Source organism: Oncorhynchus mykiss, chromosome 22 (assembly GCF_057628025.1).
Source record: "Oncorhynchus mykiss isolate SJ-2025 chromosome 22, ASM5762802v1, whole genome shotgun sequence".
NCBI classification, from domain to species: domain Eukaryota; kingdom Metazoa; phylum Chordata; class Actinopteri; order Salmoniformes; family Salmonidae; genus Oncorhynchus; species Oncorhynchus mykiss.
In genome coordinates, this window is record NC_143043.1 from 31,638,770 (window position 1) to 31,653,396 (window position 14,627).

The 14,627-nt window shown below is 45.1% G+C and overlaps 1 protein-coding gene across 1 annotated transcript in view; it reads right to left on the reverse strand.

The window, feature by feature from the left end:
• Positions 1-314: 314 nt before the first annotated feature.
• LOC110501646 (anosmin-1) overlaps positions 315-14,627 on the reverse strand; it is a 58,859-nt gene continuing 44,546 nt past the window's right edge. The window contains exons 10-14 of the mRNA XM_021579348.3: positions 8,496-8,584; positions 3,213-3,384; positions 2,735-2,952; positions 1,700-1,841; positions 315-1,485 (exon numbers count right to left, since the gene is read on the reverse strand). Coding sequence (XP_021435023.1) covers positions 1,427-1,485; positions 1,700-1,841; positions 2,735-2,952; positions 3,213-3,384; positions 8,496-8,584 — 680 coding nt within the window. The 3' untranslated portion in view covers positions 315-1,426. The remainder of the gene's footprint in view (positions 1,486-1,699; positions 1,842-2,734; positions 2,953-3,212; positions 3,385-8,495; positions 8,585-14,627) is intronic.

The following is a 14,627-nucleotide window of genomic DNA, read 5'->3' on the forward strand; positions in this document are numbered from 1 at the left end:
CTGTTCGAATACAAACAGCACACTTTACGCAACTGGCAGGGCACAATACTGTAGTCTAAAGGAGAGTATTATGTCCAGGGCACCCAACTCCAGCCATGGCTTGCTGGTAAGCTCTGAATGACCTGTTTATTTGGACTGTATGTCTCAAGCTTCTGGGGAGATCAGTGAATATGCTTTGTTGGAGTCTGGCGTTATGGACCACACAGCCAACATAAGCACCAGTATCTGCCAAATAGTCCAATGTTTAGACAATATACACTATTTGATATTGACTCCTCACAGCAATTTCAATGAAGAGGATAAAGCATAAGGAATAGGTTAAGGATTATTTTATTACTTACCAGTTTGTACAGTTTCTACCATGGAAAAATAACATGTAACATGAGACTATATTTACAATTCCATTTTTACAAAATGTCTTTACAAGATGTTTTGCCGGTTCAAAAACACTAGACTAAAAACACAACACACACACACAAATAAATAGACATTCACTGACTGTTCCACAACAAATATTTCTACAGTCAAGAACATAAAATTCCATAATTTCCACATAAACGTTATAATTTCATTAATAAACATGACATATGAATCCCCATATAATTAACTGTTAATGAAACATTGCTAACATATCCAAAAGAGGTAACAGACATGTTCATGCCTACAGAACACTAACGTTTGACATGCAAAACCATTACAAGCATTCAATTTGAAGCTTGTAATTTATTTACAGTTTTAAATTCTAATGTTCTACATGCAACATACTATGAGAAATATTCTGGGTTAAACTACACTGGTTTTAGTTACATTATTCATCACTACATAGGGTATGCCTAAGCGACATCTTTTTACTTGGTGAAACAAAATAAATAGGTGAACACGCGCCTTTCTCAATGAATACATGATTGTGTTTTACAATTGTATGCCGTTCTCTCCACGGTTATTAACGTGTCTTCAGTTAAGTTACCATGATATTCAAACAAAATCTGATTGACTTTTTTCTTGTCCTTTTATAATCTAACAATCTTTGAGTTCTAGATATACAACGATATACAATTGGAATTGATAAAATACTGTTGCTTTGTTATTGTTTCTATTGGAACAAACAGTTTGAGAATTCCTAAACCAACTTAGTCTTAGTGTCCCATAAATAACAGGAGAATGAACCAGCCAGTCCTAAAGAAAAGAGTCCTACATATCAGTATGCATCTAACCGTATGGAGAGTCCAGTCAGTGGATGGAATCAGGAAGGACTGAGGGGAAAGCATATGCTGTGCAGCCTGAAGGTGAACCCATTTCACATAGGTTGGGGTCAGATTTCATGGTCTGCTGTGTTGCAGTTTGGTTCCACACTGTATTCCCTCCCTGGGTGAAAGTGCTGAGAGACATTGGTTCCTGTCGCACTGGGTCTGATGGGTCAGGGGTCTCAATGTCTCTCCGCTGAGGACTTCTGGTGATGTGGATGGTGCTGCCTGAGTCTGGGTCCTACAACACAACACAACACAAATACATGTCAATTTCAGTTCCTAATGGTACTACAGAATAATGATCAAAATAGAGTAATGTGTTGTCGTGCAAGAAATATACTGGTCATTGATGAAGATGTCACTGGAGCGTCACAGATTTTCTCAAATTAGCTATGAGTCATGTGGCTGACTACAGGAGATCAACAGTCAGTGGTCAGTGAGTTGGTACTTACGGTGTTGAAGGACTGGTAACACACTGGGGGTCTGGAAGGTCTTAATGGTGGCAGGACCCTCACCTCCTGACGTCATCACCTGGACCTCCAGTCTGTAGTACGTGGCTGGCCGCAGGTTAGACACCACCAGCAGACTATGGTCCTGAAAGGGTCAACAGCACAAGAGAAGACCATTAACCATCTTTTCTACAACTGTAAAGGATTTGAGCAGCAATGTTCTATCAACTTTTAATTGTCCTCCAAGATTGGCTGAATACCTTTCTCACAGACAGACTGTTGTTTAAAGCATTAATCTTGGTTGGACTTCAGGGCTAGTATAACTTTCTGGTACCTGTATAACTTTTTCCCCATAGAAGTCTAGAGTTTTTGTCCGTTCTGTTGTTAAGATGTTGAATTATCTGTTAGGTAAACCTGGGCTACATCCCATCCACCATCTGCTCTCTATTCAGCCACAGAGGTAAACAAACACTTATCCTGATAAACTGAGTGTAGTGATGAGTGTTTTTATTTTTTAGAGCTGCAAGCGGCTCACTGGGTGGCGCAGACAGGCGGAACGTGTTGTTGATCGAGTAGATTATGTAAAACAGTGGGTTTTTCAGCGCGCTCATACAGGATGAAAGAGGAAGCAGGGAAGGTAGATGAAACACAGGAGGAGGAGAACTTCTAACGGGATCCCTCCCTCAGATCTCTGTGTATGATTGCACAGCACTGCTTATCTAGTTCTTCATGTAAAGAGGGCAATGCAGTGTATCCTTAAAAACACCTCCACTCCTGGCAGGCATTGTATAATGAAATGCTGAAGATCACACTTATTTTTTCAGCACACAGAGGGCAGTGTCCCTGGGAAAAGTACAATATATTCTTGATAACATTTTCCTTAAAATGTTGTGTCCTACAGCAAAAGCAAATAAATTACAATAGCCACTTCCTGGTATAAGCAATTCTAAAGTGAGTGACTGCATGTACCTTTCCAAACAAGAATTTTCACTACAGGAATAATAGTTATTTGAATATTATGGAGTTGAATAGACTTACTGGAGGCAGGATCTGGGACTGAGAGATGATGCTGTTGGGCAGGCTGTTTTGTCGGCTCTCAGTGGTGACCTCAGCCCAGGTGACCTGGAAGCCTGTGATTCGTTGATGGGCCAGGACCTGTGACACCCGCCACAGAAAGCTGCCTGTGATGTTTCCCTCGTGGATGGAGAAGGACGCTGTCAGATTCTCCGACTTAGCCAACACTTTGGGAAGTGGGGCTGCAGAGAGAGATCGGAATAACTATGTTGAAAAACACTCGTCTGATGGACATGTATTCTTGGCATAATGTAAACTGTATGTGCTAGGCTGGGAAGAAATAAGTCATAGTAAATAAATAAGGCAAAAATCTACTATAACATGAGAAGAAGCAGCCTCTTTCAACAACCGTGTGGAGAGTCTTGGAGTCAGGCACATAATGCAACATGATAATAAGAGTATGAACATAACATGACTTGGTTGTACTGGGCAGCTGACTCACCTTCCTCCCCAGGACAGGGGATGTGTTTGTGGCTCTTGCTCCTGATGGTGGTGCAGGACGGGGTGAGGAAGGTGGTGCTCTCGTCCTTGGCGCGCCTCTTGGACTTGAGCATGTGAACAGTCACTTTGTACTTGCAGGAGAAGAGCAGGCCCGGGAGGTTGATGTAGTTCTCCTGAGCCAAGAGACGCATTAAACGTTCAGAGCCCTGACATGATATCACCCAGGTCACATCCCAGGGAACCACCACAGATAATTAAATACATGGAGCCAAGAGAGGATCAGGTTCCCTCCCTATGCCCTGGAACATGGCCCACATTACTGAACCACTTTGAACATTCACATGTTAGGGGTTAACCCACTAGTCCTCCATTAAAACTACAATGAACAAAAGATTACATTATTTTGATGGGTTCCAAGTGTAACACAAATATAAAAAGGAGGTATCTGATAAAGACGAGGGGACAAGAATGCATTTCGGGTTCATTTGAAATGAAAATGACATGTTAAATGAATTACTTCAGACACTTTTTCCAGAAAACATGAAGATTTCCTGCTGAGTGAGTGGCTGATCTTTTTTATTATGATTTCTTTGAATAAAAACAACAATGCAGTATAATATGAATGGCCGCTCCCATCAGTCTGTTCATTGGGTGAGCTCGTCCCCAGACGCCAGCAGGGCAAAGCCCTCGCCCCTGGCCCGAAGGGATTTTCCAATGGCGGGAAGGACCAAGCCCCGCCCAACGCCCGGGAGGGCATGGAAGCGAGCATACCCAACCACCAGGACCAGCACACACACTGCTCAGTGTGAAACCAAAACAGAAAACAGAATTAACTAAATGCAAAACATACAATAATCACATCCCCACCCTCACACCTGATTGGAGGACCTCAAACATGATACTGTGCATGTGTGTATGTATTAATTCCCACACTCCATCATTCCAACCTTCAGATAGACACAGATCAACCCATCTTTCTCATTAAATCATTATTCTACCATTTCCTCTTGCAATACAAAACTTCATTCTACCACGGTGTCTCACGAGGGACTTCAAACTCTCCATCTGCAACATTTCAGTCCAAATTTCCCCCAAAATAAACATTTTACCCAAGAGCACAATGATATTTCCTATTGACTGACTGTGGTCCAACCGCGCTCTGATATTGACATAACAATCATTCCTGGACCCGACTCCAAAAACAAGCCACCGATGGACAGTACCAAAAGATATGTTCTATTGCTTCGGCTTCCTCGTGGCATAGTCTGCACAAGGCTGACTGACTCTTTTTGTAACAATAATTTTTATATAATAGCTTAAATTGAAAAGAAAGAATTCATGTGTCAATTGTTGTTTTGTATATCAATTCATAAACCCGATGCCATGTTATTGGGACATCGTAAATCTGTGCCCAACCATTTTGAATTTTATGTGGCATAGTTGTTAACCCTCTTGACCGTAAGTGAAACTGACACATTTTACATGGGTCATTTTAACTTCTTCGATATAGGGGGCGCTCTTTTAATTTTTGGATGAAAAACGTTCCCGTTTTAAACAAGATATTTTGTCACGAAAAGATGCTTGACTATGCATATAATTGACAGCTTTGGAAAGAAAACTCTGACGTTTCCAAAACTGCAAAGATATTGTCGGTGAGTGCCACAGAACTGATGTTACAGAAAAAACCCAGATAAAAATACAATCAGGAAGTGCCGCATTTTTTGAAACCGCCTCATGGCAATGACTCCTTATATGGCTGTGGAGGAGCTAGGAGTCAGCTTACCTTTTCCACGTTTTCCCCAAGGTGTCTGCAGCATTGTGACGTATTTTTAGGCATATCATTGGAAGATTGACCATAAGAGACTACATTTACCAGGTGGTCGCTTGGTGTCCTCCGTCGCAATTATTGCGTAATCTCCAGCTGCAGCATTTTTCCGTTTGCCTCTGATGAGAAACCGACTGCCAGGAATGATTTTTCATCGAATAGAATTGTGAAAAACACCTTGAGGATTGATTCTAAACAACGTTTGCCATGTTTCTGTCGATATTATGGAGCTAATTTGGAAAAAAGTTTGGCGTTGTAAGTGACTGCATTTTCGTTTTTTTTTCTTAGCCAAACGTGATGAACAAAACGAAGCTATTTCTCTTACACAAATAATATTTTTGGAAAAAATTAGCATTTGCTATCTAACAGAGTCTCGTCATTGAAAACATCCGAAGTTCTTCAAAGGTAAATTATTTTATTTGAATGCTTTTCTTGTTTTTGTGAAAATGTTGCCTGCTGAATGCTAGGCTTACTGCTATGCTAGGCTATCAATACTCTTACACAAATGCTTGTGTAGCTTTGGTTAAAGCATATTTTTAAAATTTGAGATGACAGTGTTGTTAACAAAAGGCTAAGCTTGTGTTTCAATATATTTATTTCATTTCATTTGCGATTCTCATGAATAGGAAACGTTGCGTTATGGTAATGAGCTTGAGGCTATGATTACGCTCCCGGATAAGGGATTGCTCGACGCTAGAGGTTAAGGTTAACATTTTTGGCAGACAAACAAATTAAGTAATTGCCTCTTCCATTTTTGTGACAGAACTGCAATGAGTTGTTATCATTTTGTATTGAGCATACATCTCCATACACCTTGATTAACCAGTTAGAGCTCTAGGGGCGCTATTTCATTTTTGGATAAAAAACGTTCCCGTTTTAAGCGCGATATTTTGTCACGAAAAGATGCTCGACTATGCATATTCTTGACAGTTTTGGAAAGTAAACACTCTGAAGTTTCAGAATCTGCAAAGATTTTGTCTGTAAGTGCCCCAGAACTCATTCTACAGGCGAAACCAAGATGATGCATCACCCAGGAATTAGCAGAATTTCTGAAGCTCTGTTTTCCATTCTCTCCTTATATGGCTGTGATTGCGCAACGAATGAGCCTACACTTTCTGTCGTTCGCCCAAGGTCTTAGCAGCATTGTGACGTATTTGTAGGCATATCATTGGAAGATTGACCATAAGAGACTACATTTTCCAAGTGTCCGCCTGGTGTCCTGCGTCGAATTCGGTGCGCAATTGCCAGCTGCTTCTACTTTACCATTTGATTCAGGGGAGAAAGCATGTGTCCAAGAACGATGTATCAATGAAGAGATATGTGAAAAACACCTTGATGATTGATTCTAAACAACGTTTGCCATGTTTTCAGTCGATATTATGGAGTTAATTTGGAAAAAAGTTTGCGTTTTGAGGACTGAATTTATGGATTTTTTTTGGTAGCCAAATGTGATGTATAAAACGGAGCTATTTCTAATACACAAGGAATCTTTTTGGAAAAACTGAGCATCTGCTATCTAACTGAGAGTATCCTCATTGAAAACATCAGAAGTTCTTCAAAGGTAAATTATTTTATTTGAAGGCTTTTATGTTTTTGTTAATGTTGCGTGCTGGATGCTAACGCTAATGCTAACGCTAAATGCTAACACGAAATGCTAACTCTAGCTAGCTACTTTTACACAAATTATTGTTTTCCTATGGTTGAGAAGCATATTTTGAAAATCTGAGATGACAGTGTTGTTTACAAAAGGCTAAGCTTGAGAGATGGCATATTTATTTCATTTCATTTGCGATTTTCATAAATAGTTAACGTTGTGTTATGCTAATGAGCTTGCTGATAGATTTACACAATCCTGGATACAGGGGTTTTTTCATAGCTAAACGTGACGCAGAAAACGGAGCGATTTGTCCTAAACAAATAATCTTTCAGGAAAAACTGAACATTTGCTATCTGAGAGTCTCCTCATTGAAAACATCTGAAGTTCTTCAAAGGTAAATTATTTTTTTGAATGCTTTTCTGTTTTTTTGTGTAAATGTTGCCAGCTGAATGCTAATGCTAAATGCTACGTTAGCCATCAATACTGTTACACAAATGCTTGTTTTGCAATGGTTGAGAAGCATATTTTGAAAATCTGAGATGACAGTGTTGTTAACAAAAGGCTAAGCTTGAGAGCTAGCATATTTATTTCATTTCATTTGCGATTTTCATGAATAGTTAACGTTGCATTATGGTAATGAGCTTGAGTCTGTATTCACGAACCCGGATCCGGGATGGGGAGATCAGAAAGGTTAACTGCTTGTATGACAATTTTAACAAAGTTGTTTCCAAAGTACATCATAAACATGACACCTTATACTATACATTATCTTGAAAAACATGGGCTTACCCTCTATCAGTACAGTGAAGTTTAGCCATATTATTTGCTGTAATAAATGTTCTGCCTCTTCTGGAAGATAACATTTGAATTGTAGCCAACTCTGTATGGCTTCATTTAAAAAGGAGGATACTTTAAACAGGGTTCCATTGTCAATCCACCGAAAATTGATGTTTTTAATCTGTATAACAGCAAAGAGACAACTTTTAAGGATTGGATGTGCCTCTCTTAGTGTCTCACTGGAATTAAATCTTCCATTTGTAATAACGACATTCTACACTAATAGTCGTGAACTCAGAGGGCGAGTGTTTTCTCTCTGATATGCAACAGCCCTGATTAAAAACGAACCAAGGCGCCATGTTCACACACAAGAGACAAGGACAGCGCTGTGCTGGAATCCTTCCCAGGGATCTATAGAAAAAGGATGTGTATTTCCTAGCAACCAGAGAAGGGCTCCCTGAAGAATGTGTTGCTTGCCAGGCTATGCCATCCTGGAACAGTGCTGAGTTCAAACGGCGCACCCCCCCACCCCCACACACACACACACACACCAAATGTGCTCATGCTGGGGGTGCATGGTCCATCATTCCCGAAAACATTGTTTTAGTACAGCGCACCATGTTTGGGCAGTGCACCATGTTTGACCACACCGACTGAGTCATAATCAAAACAGTCGCTGATTTACCCGCTGCAAAGCTGCACAGCAGGACTGAGGCGCTGAGTGGGGCCCTTTTCTTTACACGAGATGTCTTTTCTTAGTGCCAGACAAAAGGCTGGCGGGCACTTTGCATACCACTGAGATGTAGGGCTGTGACGATACCAGCATCGCTATATTTTTTCCTTGACAAAAATTAAAACACAAAGCAGACCAAACTCTATGGTCCTTTAAAAACCTACTGTACGTCAAATATATTGGAAAATAAATACAAGTGACTGAATGACAACATGCTGTTTGGTTCTGACACTAGAGCTGCTTTCATAAAGAAATGAAATCTGCTTCATGTTTTGAACAAGACACAGCCAGACACAAACTTGGCGCAATGACTGTACTTTGATAGAAGGATGATTTGGGGTATGAGACAGACCTGTGTGACTGACTTCTCTGGTCCTCTGGTCTCGTTGTGACTGCAGTACTCAGGCATCCACTGGACATGGTAACGACTCACCAAAGGATCTGGGAGGAGAGGAGGAAGAAGAGAGAGATGAGAGTATTCAATGACCTGGTGCAAAAACAACAAAGGACCCGATGACAAAGACAATATCAGACATGATACTTGCTTGTTGGGTAAAACGATCTTATCGTATAATACATCATCTTACAATAACACCCAGTCAGACTGTCTGAGTACTCTCTATTAGTGTCCCACCATCAGTCTGATCTTGTCAGGCATTAACAGATGCTGCTGATACACTAGCTGGTGAAACACATTAAAACACGATTCTTACATTTCCTACTGTGACTCATTTCAACATGACATTAATGTCAACATAATAAAATAAGAAATAAAAAGAGTTTGAACGACTAAATACGTACATACAAATATTTCTCCTAAATGTTGTGTTGAATCATCTCATCAGCGGAACGTGGCTATGTTTAAAGGCCTACCCTCAGCAATGGTGAACCAGCGCCAGTCTCAAACACCGGGTCCCAGCCCCAGTTCGCTTCATTACTAAACCGTAGACCCTCATTGCCTAATCAGCGCTGTTTATGCTCCCATTGCCCCCTGATATTTGACAGGAATTATTATTCATCTGGCTGTGTGCGTTCAGATGTGAAATTATACTTCTCCGATTAATAATTGAGTTACGCTGTGTTAGCCCTCGGCAGGGGACTGGATTGCGGTCGGGAGATAAAAGGAGGCCTTTGAAGGTTTCGACACGGATCTGGCGTGCTCAGCCTCCCAGCAGTTTGGAAGCAGAAGAGAGGAATTAAGGGGAAGCGGGAAATTAGGGGAAAATAAACAAGATATGCGTAGCTGAGCTGACAGAGAAGTAGAGGTACGTAAAAAAAAAGGGAAGGAACATTAAATCAGGTATAGAGCAGCGTGGCAGAGCTCGCCTCAGAAGTCTACTGATCTGTCTGTCTGTCTGTGTCAGTGATCCACTATCTCACCCTTTGAGACAGTCCTTTATAAACCTATGTGTTATGAAACAGTACAGATAGACATTTCTACTTGACCAGATGTGTCCCAATGTTGAGCTGCCTCTGAATGAGCGAGTGCAGTAATCAGCAGTGTTGAGTTAATCTGTCCCTCAATCTGAAGTTCTGAACACAGAGTCTGATGATGAGAAAAATGATCCTAGGCTATCAGGGACCAGGTTTCTCTCTCTCTCTCCTTCTTCCAGTATAACCCGGGTGGTCAGACGCAGACCCAGACCCAGAGGCATCCATCATCAGCCCAGTTAGAGGCTGAGTCTGTGCCACACCATCACCCTCACAGACTAGGACTGCTGCAGCGTAGTGTAGTCATCCCCCCCAGGCTAGGCCATGGAGCGAGCCCAGAACTAACTCCACAACACTCTGGGACTGAAAGCTTAGCCGACCCAGTCACAATCACTCAGCCTCCGGAGCTCGGGCCAGCCCTGCTAATCACTCTGGACCAGGAAGACTTCCATCTCTTCATGGTCTCTTTCTCTCTCTGCGACTGAGCAGATGGCTTCTCCATCAGAAGCACCACTGGGCCTCTCCTCAGCCAGGCCAGCCTGGGCATTCCTGCCTCCACTCTGTGGAGTTTGGCTTGGCGATGACATACACTACCGTTCAAAAGTTTGGGGTCACTTAGAAATGTCCTTGTTTTTGAAAAAAAAAAGATCATATTTTGTCCATTAAAATAACATCAAATTAATCAGAAATACAGTGTAGACATTGTTAATGTTGTAAATTACTATTGTAGCTGGAAACGGCAATTTTTCTATGGAAAATCTACATTGGTGTACAGAGGCCCATTATCAGAAACCATCACTCCTGTGTTCCAACGGCACGTTATGTTAGCTAATCCAAATTTAGCATTTTAAAAGGCTAATTGATCATTAGAAAACCCTTTTTTTTTGTTAGCACAGCTGAAAACTGTTGTTCTGATTAAAGAAGCAATAAAACTGTCCATCTTTAGACTAGTTGGGTATCTGGAGCATCCTCATTTGTGTCTCAAAATGGCTAGAAACAAATAACTAAACTCATCAGTTGTCACACCCTGGTCGAAGTATTTTGTGTTTATCTTTAGTTATTTGGTCAGGCCAGGGTGTGGCATGGGTTTTTGTAGGTGGTGTGTATGTATGGGGATTGTAGCTAGTGGGGTGTTCTAGCTAAGTCTATGGCTGTCTGAAGTGGTTCTCAATCAGAGGCAGGTGTTTATCGTTGTCTCTGATTGGGAACCATATTTAGGCAGCCATATTCTTTGAGTTTGTCGTGGGTGATTGTCCTTAGTGTCATTGTTCTGTGTTAGGTTACACAAGTATAGGCTGTTTCGGTTTTCGTTAAGTTTATTGTTTTGATAGTGTTTGTGTTTAGTGTGTTATTTCATTAAACATGGATTGCAATAGACACGCCGCATTTTGGTCCGACTCTCCTTCTCACCAAGAAAACCGTAACAGAATCACCCACCACAAAAGGACCAAGCAGCGTGTCAACAGGCAGGAGCAGCACGAGGAGATGCGCAATAAGGATTTCTGGACATGGGAGGAAATCCTCGACGGGAGAGGACCCTGGGCTAAACCAGGGGAGTGTAGCCGCCCAAAGGTGCAGCGGGAGAAGAAACAACAGGAGCAGCCCAAAGAGGAGTACAGTATGGAGTATACGACTTGGGAGGAGATCGACAGGTGGGCGGCCGACCCAGGGAGAGTGCCGGAGCCCGCCTGGGATTCGATGGAGCAGTGCGCGGAAGGATATAGGAGAATGGAGTTTGCGAAGCAAGCAAGGCGGCGCGGACGGAGGCCCCATAGTCAGCCCCAAAAATTTCTTGGGGAGGGGCTCAGGGAGAGTGTGGCAGAGTCAGGAGCCAGACCTGAGCCAACTCTCCCTGTTTATCGTGAGGAGCCAAGGAGGAGACCAGAACCAGAGCCGGTGTTGGAGGTGAGCGAAACAGAGACTGTGAAGGAGTTAATGGGGAAATTGGAGGAGAGAGAAATGAGGGAGTTGCTGTGTTGGTGCATTTTGCATAGAATTCGCCTGACGGAACGTGTCAGGGATTTGATGGCACCTGGGTTAGCGCTCCATACTCGTCCTGAGGTCCGTTTTAGTCGGCTGGTGAAGTTGGTTCCAGTCTCACGCATCAGGCCTCCTGTACCCATCCCTAGCCTTGCACGTCCTGTGCCAGCACTACGCATCAGGCCTACAGTGCGCCTCGCCTGTTCAGCGCAGCCAGAGCCTCTCTCCTCTCATGCGCTATCGGAGTCTTCCGCCTGTTCAGCGCAGCCAGAGCCTTTCTCCTCTCCTGCGCTGCCGGAGTCTCCCGCCTGTTCAGCGCAGCCAGAGCCTCTCTTCTCTACTGCGCTATCGGAGTCTCCCGCCTGTTCAGCGCAGCCAGAGCCTTTCTGCTCTCCTGCGCTGCCGGAATCTCCCGCCTGTTCAGCGCAGCCGGAGCCTCTCTCCTCTCCTGCGCTGCCGGAGTCTCCCGCCTGTTCAGCGCAGCCAGAACTGCCAGTCTGCATGAAGCAGCCCGAGCTGCCAGTCTGCAAGGAGCTGCCAGTCTGCAAGGAGCTGCCAGTCTGCAAGGAGCTGCCAGCCTGCAAGGAGCTGTCAGTCCGCATGGAGCAGCCTGAGCTGTCAGTCTGCATGGAGCAGCCTGAGCTGTCAGTCTGCATGAAGCAGTCCGAGCTGTCAGTTTGCAAGGAGCAGCCAGAGCTGTCAGTCTACATGAAGCAGCCAGAGCTGCCAGTCTGCAAGGAGCTGCCAGTCTGCAAGGAGCTGCCAGCCTGCAAGGAGCTGTCAGTTTGCATGGAGCAGCCTGAGCTGCCAGTCTGCATGGAGCAGCCTGAGCTGTCAGTCTACATGAAGCTGTCAGTCTACATGAAGCAGCCAGAGCTGCCAGTCTGCAAGGAGCTGCCAGTCTGCAAGGAGCTGCCAGTCTGCAAGGAGCTGCCAGTCTGCAAGGAGCTGCCAGTCTGCAAAGAGCTGCCAGTCTACAAGGAGCTGCCAGCCTGCAAGGAGCTGTCAGTCTGCATGGAGCTGCCAGTCTGCAAGGAGCCGCCAGAGCTGCCTGTCTGCAGGATGCCGCTAAAGCTGCCAGTCTGCAAGGAGCAGCCAGGGCCGCCAGTCAGCATGGAGCAGCCAGGGCCGCCAGTCAGCATGGAGCAGCCAGGGCAGCCAGTCAGCATGGAGCAGCCAGTCAGCATGGAGCAGCCAGTCAGCATGGAGCAGCCAGAGCAGCCAGTCAGCATGGAGCAGCCAGAGCAGCCAGTCAGCATGGAGCAGCCAGAGCAGTCAGTCAGCATGGAGCAGCCAGAGCTGCCAGTCAGCATGGAGCAGCCAGAGCTGCCAGTCATCATGGAGCAGCCAGAGCTGCCAGTCGACCAGACTCTCCCAGATCTGGCAGTCGACCAGACTCTCCCAGATCTGGCAGTCGACCAGACTCTCCCAGATCTGGCAGTCGACCAGAATCTCCCAGATCTGCCAGTCGACCAGACTCTCTCAGATCTGCCAGTCGACCAGACTCTCCCAGATCTGCCAGTCGACCAGACTCTCCCAGATCTGCCAGTCGACCAGACTCTCCCAGATCTGCCAGTCGACCAGACTCTCCCAGATCTGCCAGTCGACCAGACTCTCCCAGATCTGCCAGTCGACCAGACTCTCCCAGATCTGCCAGTCGACCAGACTCTCCCAGATCTGCCAGTCGACCAGACTCTCCCAGATCTGCCAGTCGACCAGACTCTCCCAGATCTGCCAGTCGACCAGACTCTCCCAGATCTGCCAGTCGACCAGACTCTCCCAGATCTGCCAGTCGACCAGACTCTCACAGATCTGCCAGTCGACCAGACTCTCCCAGATCTGCCAGTCGACCAGACTCTGCCAGTCGACCAGACTCGACCAGACTCTGCCAGTCGACCAGACTCGACCAGACTCTGCCAGTCGACCAGACTCGACCAGACTCTGCCAGTCGACCAGACTCGACCAGACTCTGCCAGTCGACCAGACTCTCCCAGATCTGCCAGTCGACCAGACTCTCCCAGATCTGCCAGTCGACCAGACTCTCCCAGATCTGCCAGTCGACCAGACTCTCCCAGATCTGCCAGCCGACCAGACTCTCCCAGATCTGCCAGCCGACCAGACTCTTCCAGATCTGCCAGCCGACCAGACTCTTCCAGATCTGCCAGCCGACCAGACTCTTCCAGATCTGCCAGCCGACCAGACTCTTCCAGATCTGCCAGCCGACCAGACTCTTCCAGATCTGCCAGCCAGCCAGGATCTGGTAGATTCATCAACCTGCCTGAGCTTCCCCTCAGTCCCGAGCTGCCTCAGTCCCGAGCTGCCCCTCAGTCCCGAGCTGCTCCTCAGTCCAGTGGGGTTCTGGGTGAGGACTACTAGGCCATGGTCGGCGGCGAGGGTGGACTATCCAGGGACGCGAGGAGAGGGGACTAAGAAATTGATTGAGTGGGGTCCACATCCCGCGCCGGAGCCGCCACCATGGACAGACGCCCACCCGGACCCTCCCTATTGTTTTGAGGTGCGTTCGGGAGTCCGCACCTTAGGGGGGGGGTTCTGTCACACCCTGGTCGAAGTATTTTGTGTTTATCTTTAGTTATTTGGTCAGGCCAGGGTGTGGCATGGGTTTTTGTAGGTGGTGTGTATGTATGGGGATTGTAGCTAGTGGGGTGTTCTAGCTAAGTCTATGGCTGTCTGAAGTGGTTCTCAATCAGAGGCAGGTGTTTATCGTTGTCTCTGATTGGGAACCATATTTAGGCAGCCATATTCTTTGAGTTTGTCGTGGGTGATTGTCCTTAGTGTCATTGTTCTGTGTTAGGTTACACAAGTATAGGCTGTTTCGGTTTTCGTTAAGTTTATTGTTTTGATAGTGTTTGTGTTTAGTGTGTTATTTCATTAAACATGGATTGCAATAGACACGCCGCATTTTGGTCCGACTCTCCTTCTCACCAAGAAAACCGTAACATCAGTCTATTCTTAATTTGAGAAATTAATGCTATTCCATGCGAGAAATTGCTAAGACACTGAAGATCTCGTACAACACTGTGTACTACTCCCTTCACAGAACAGTGCAAACTGT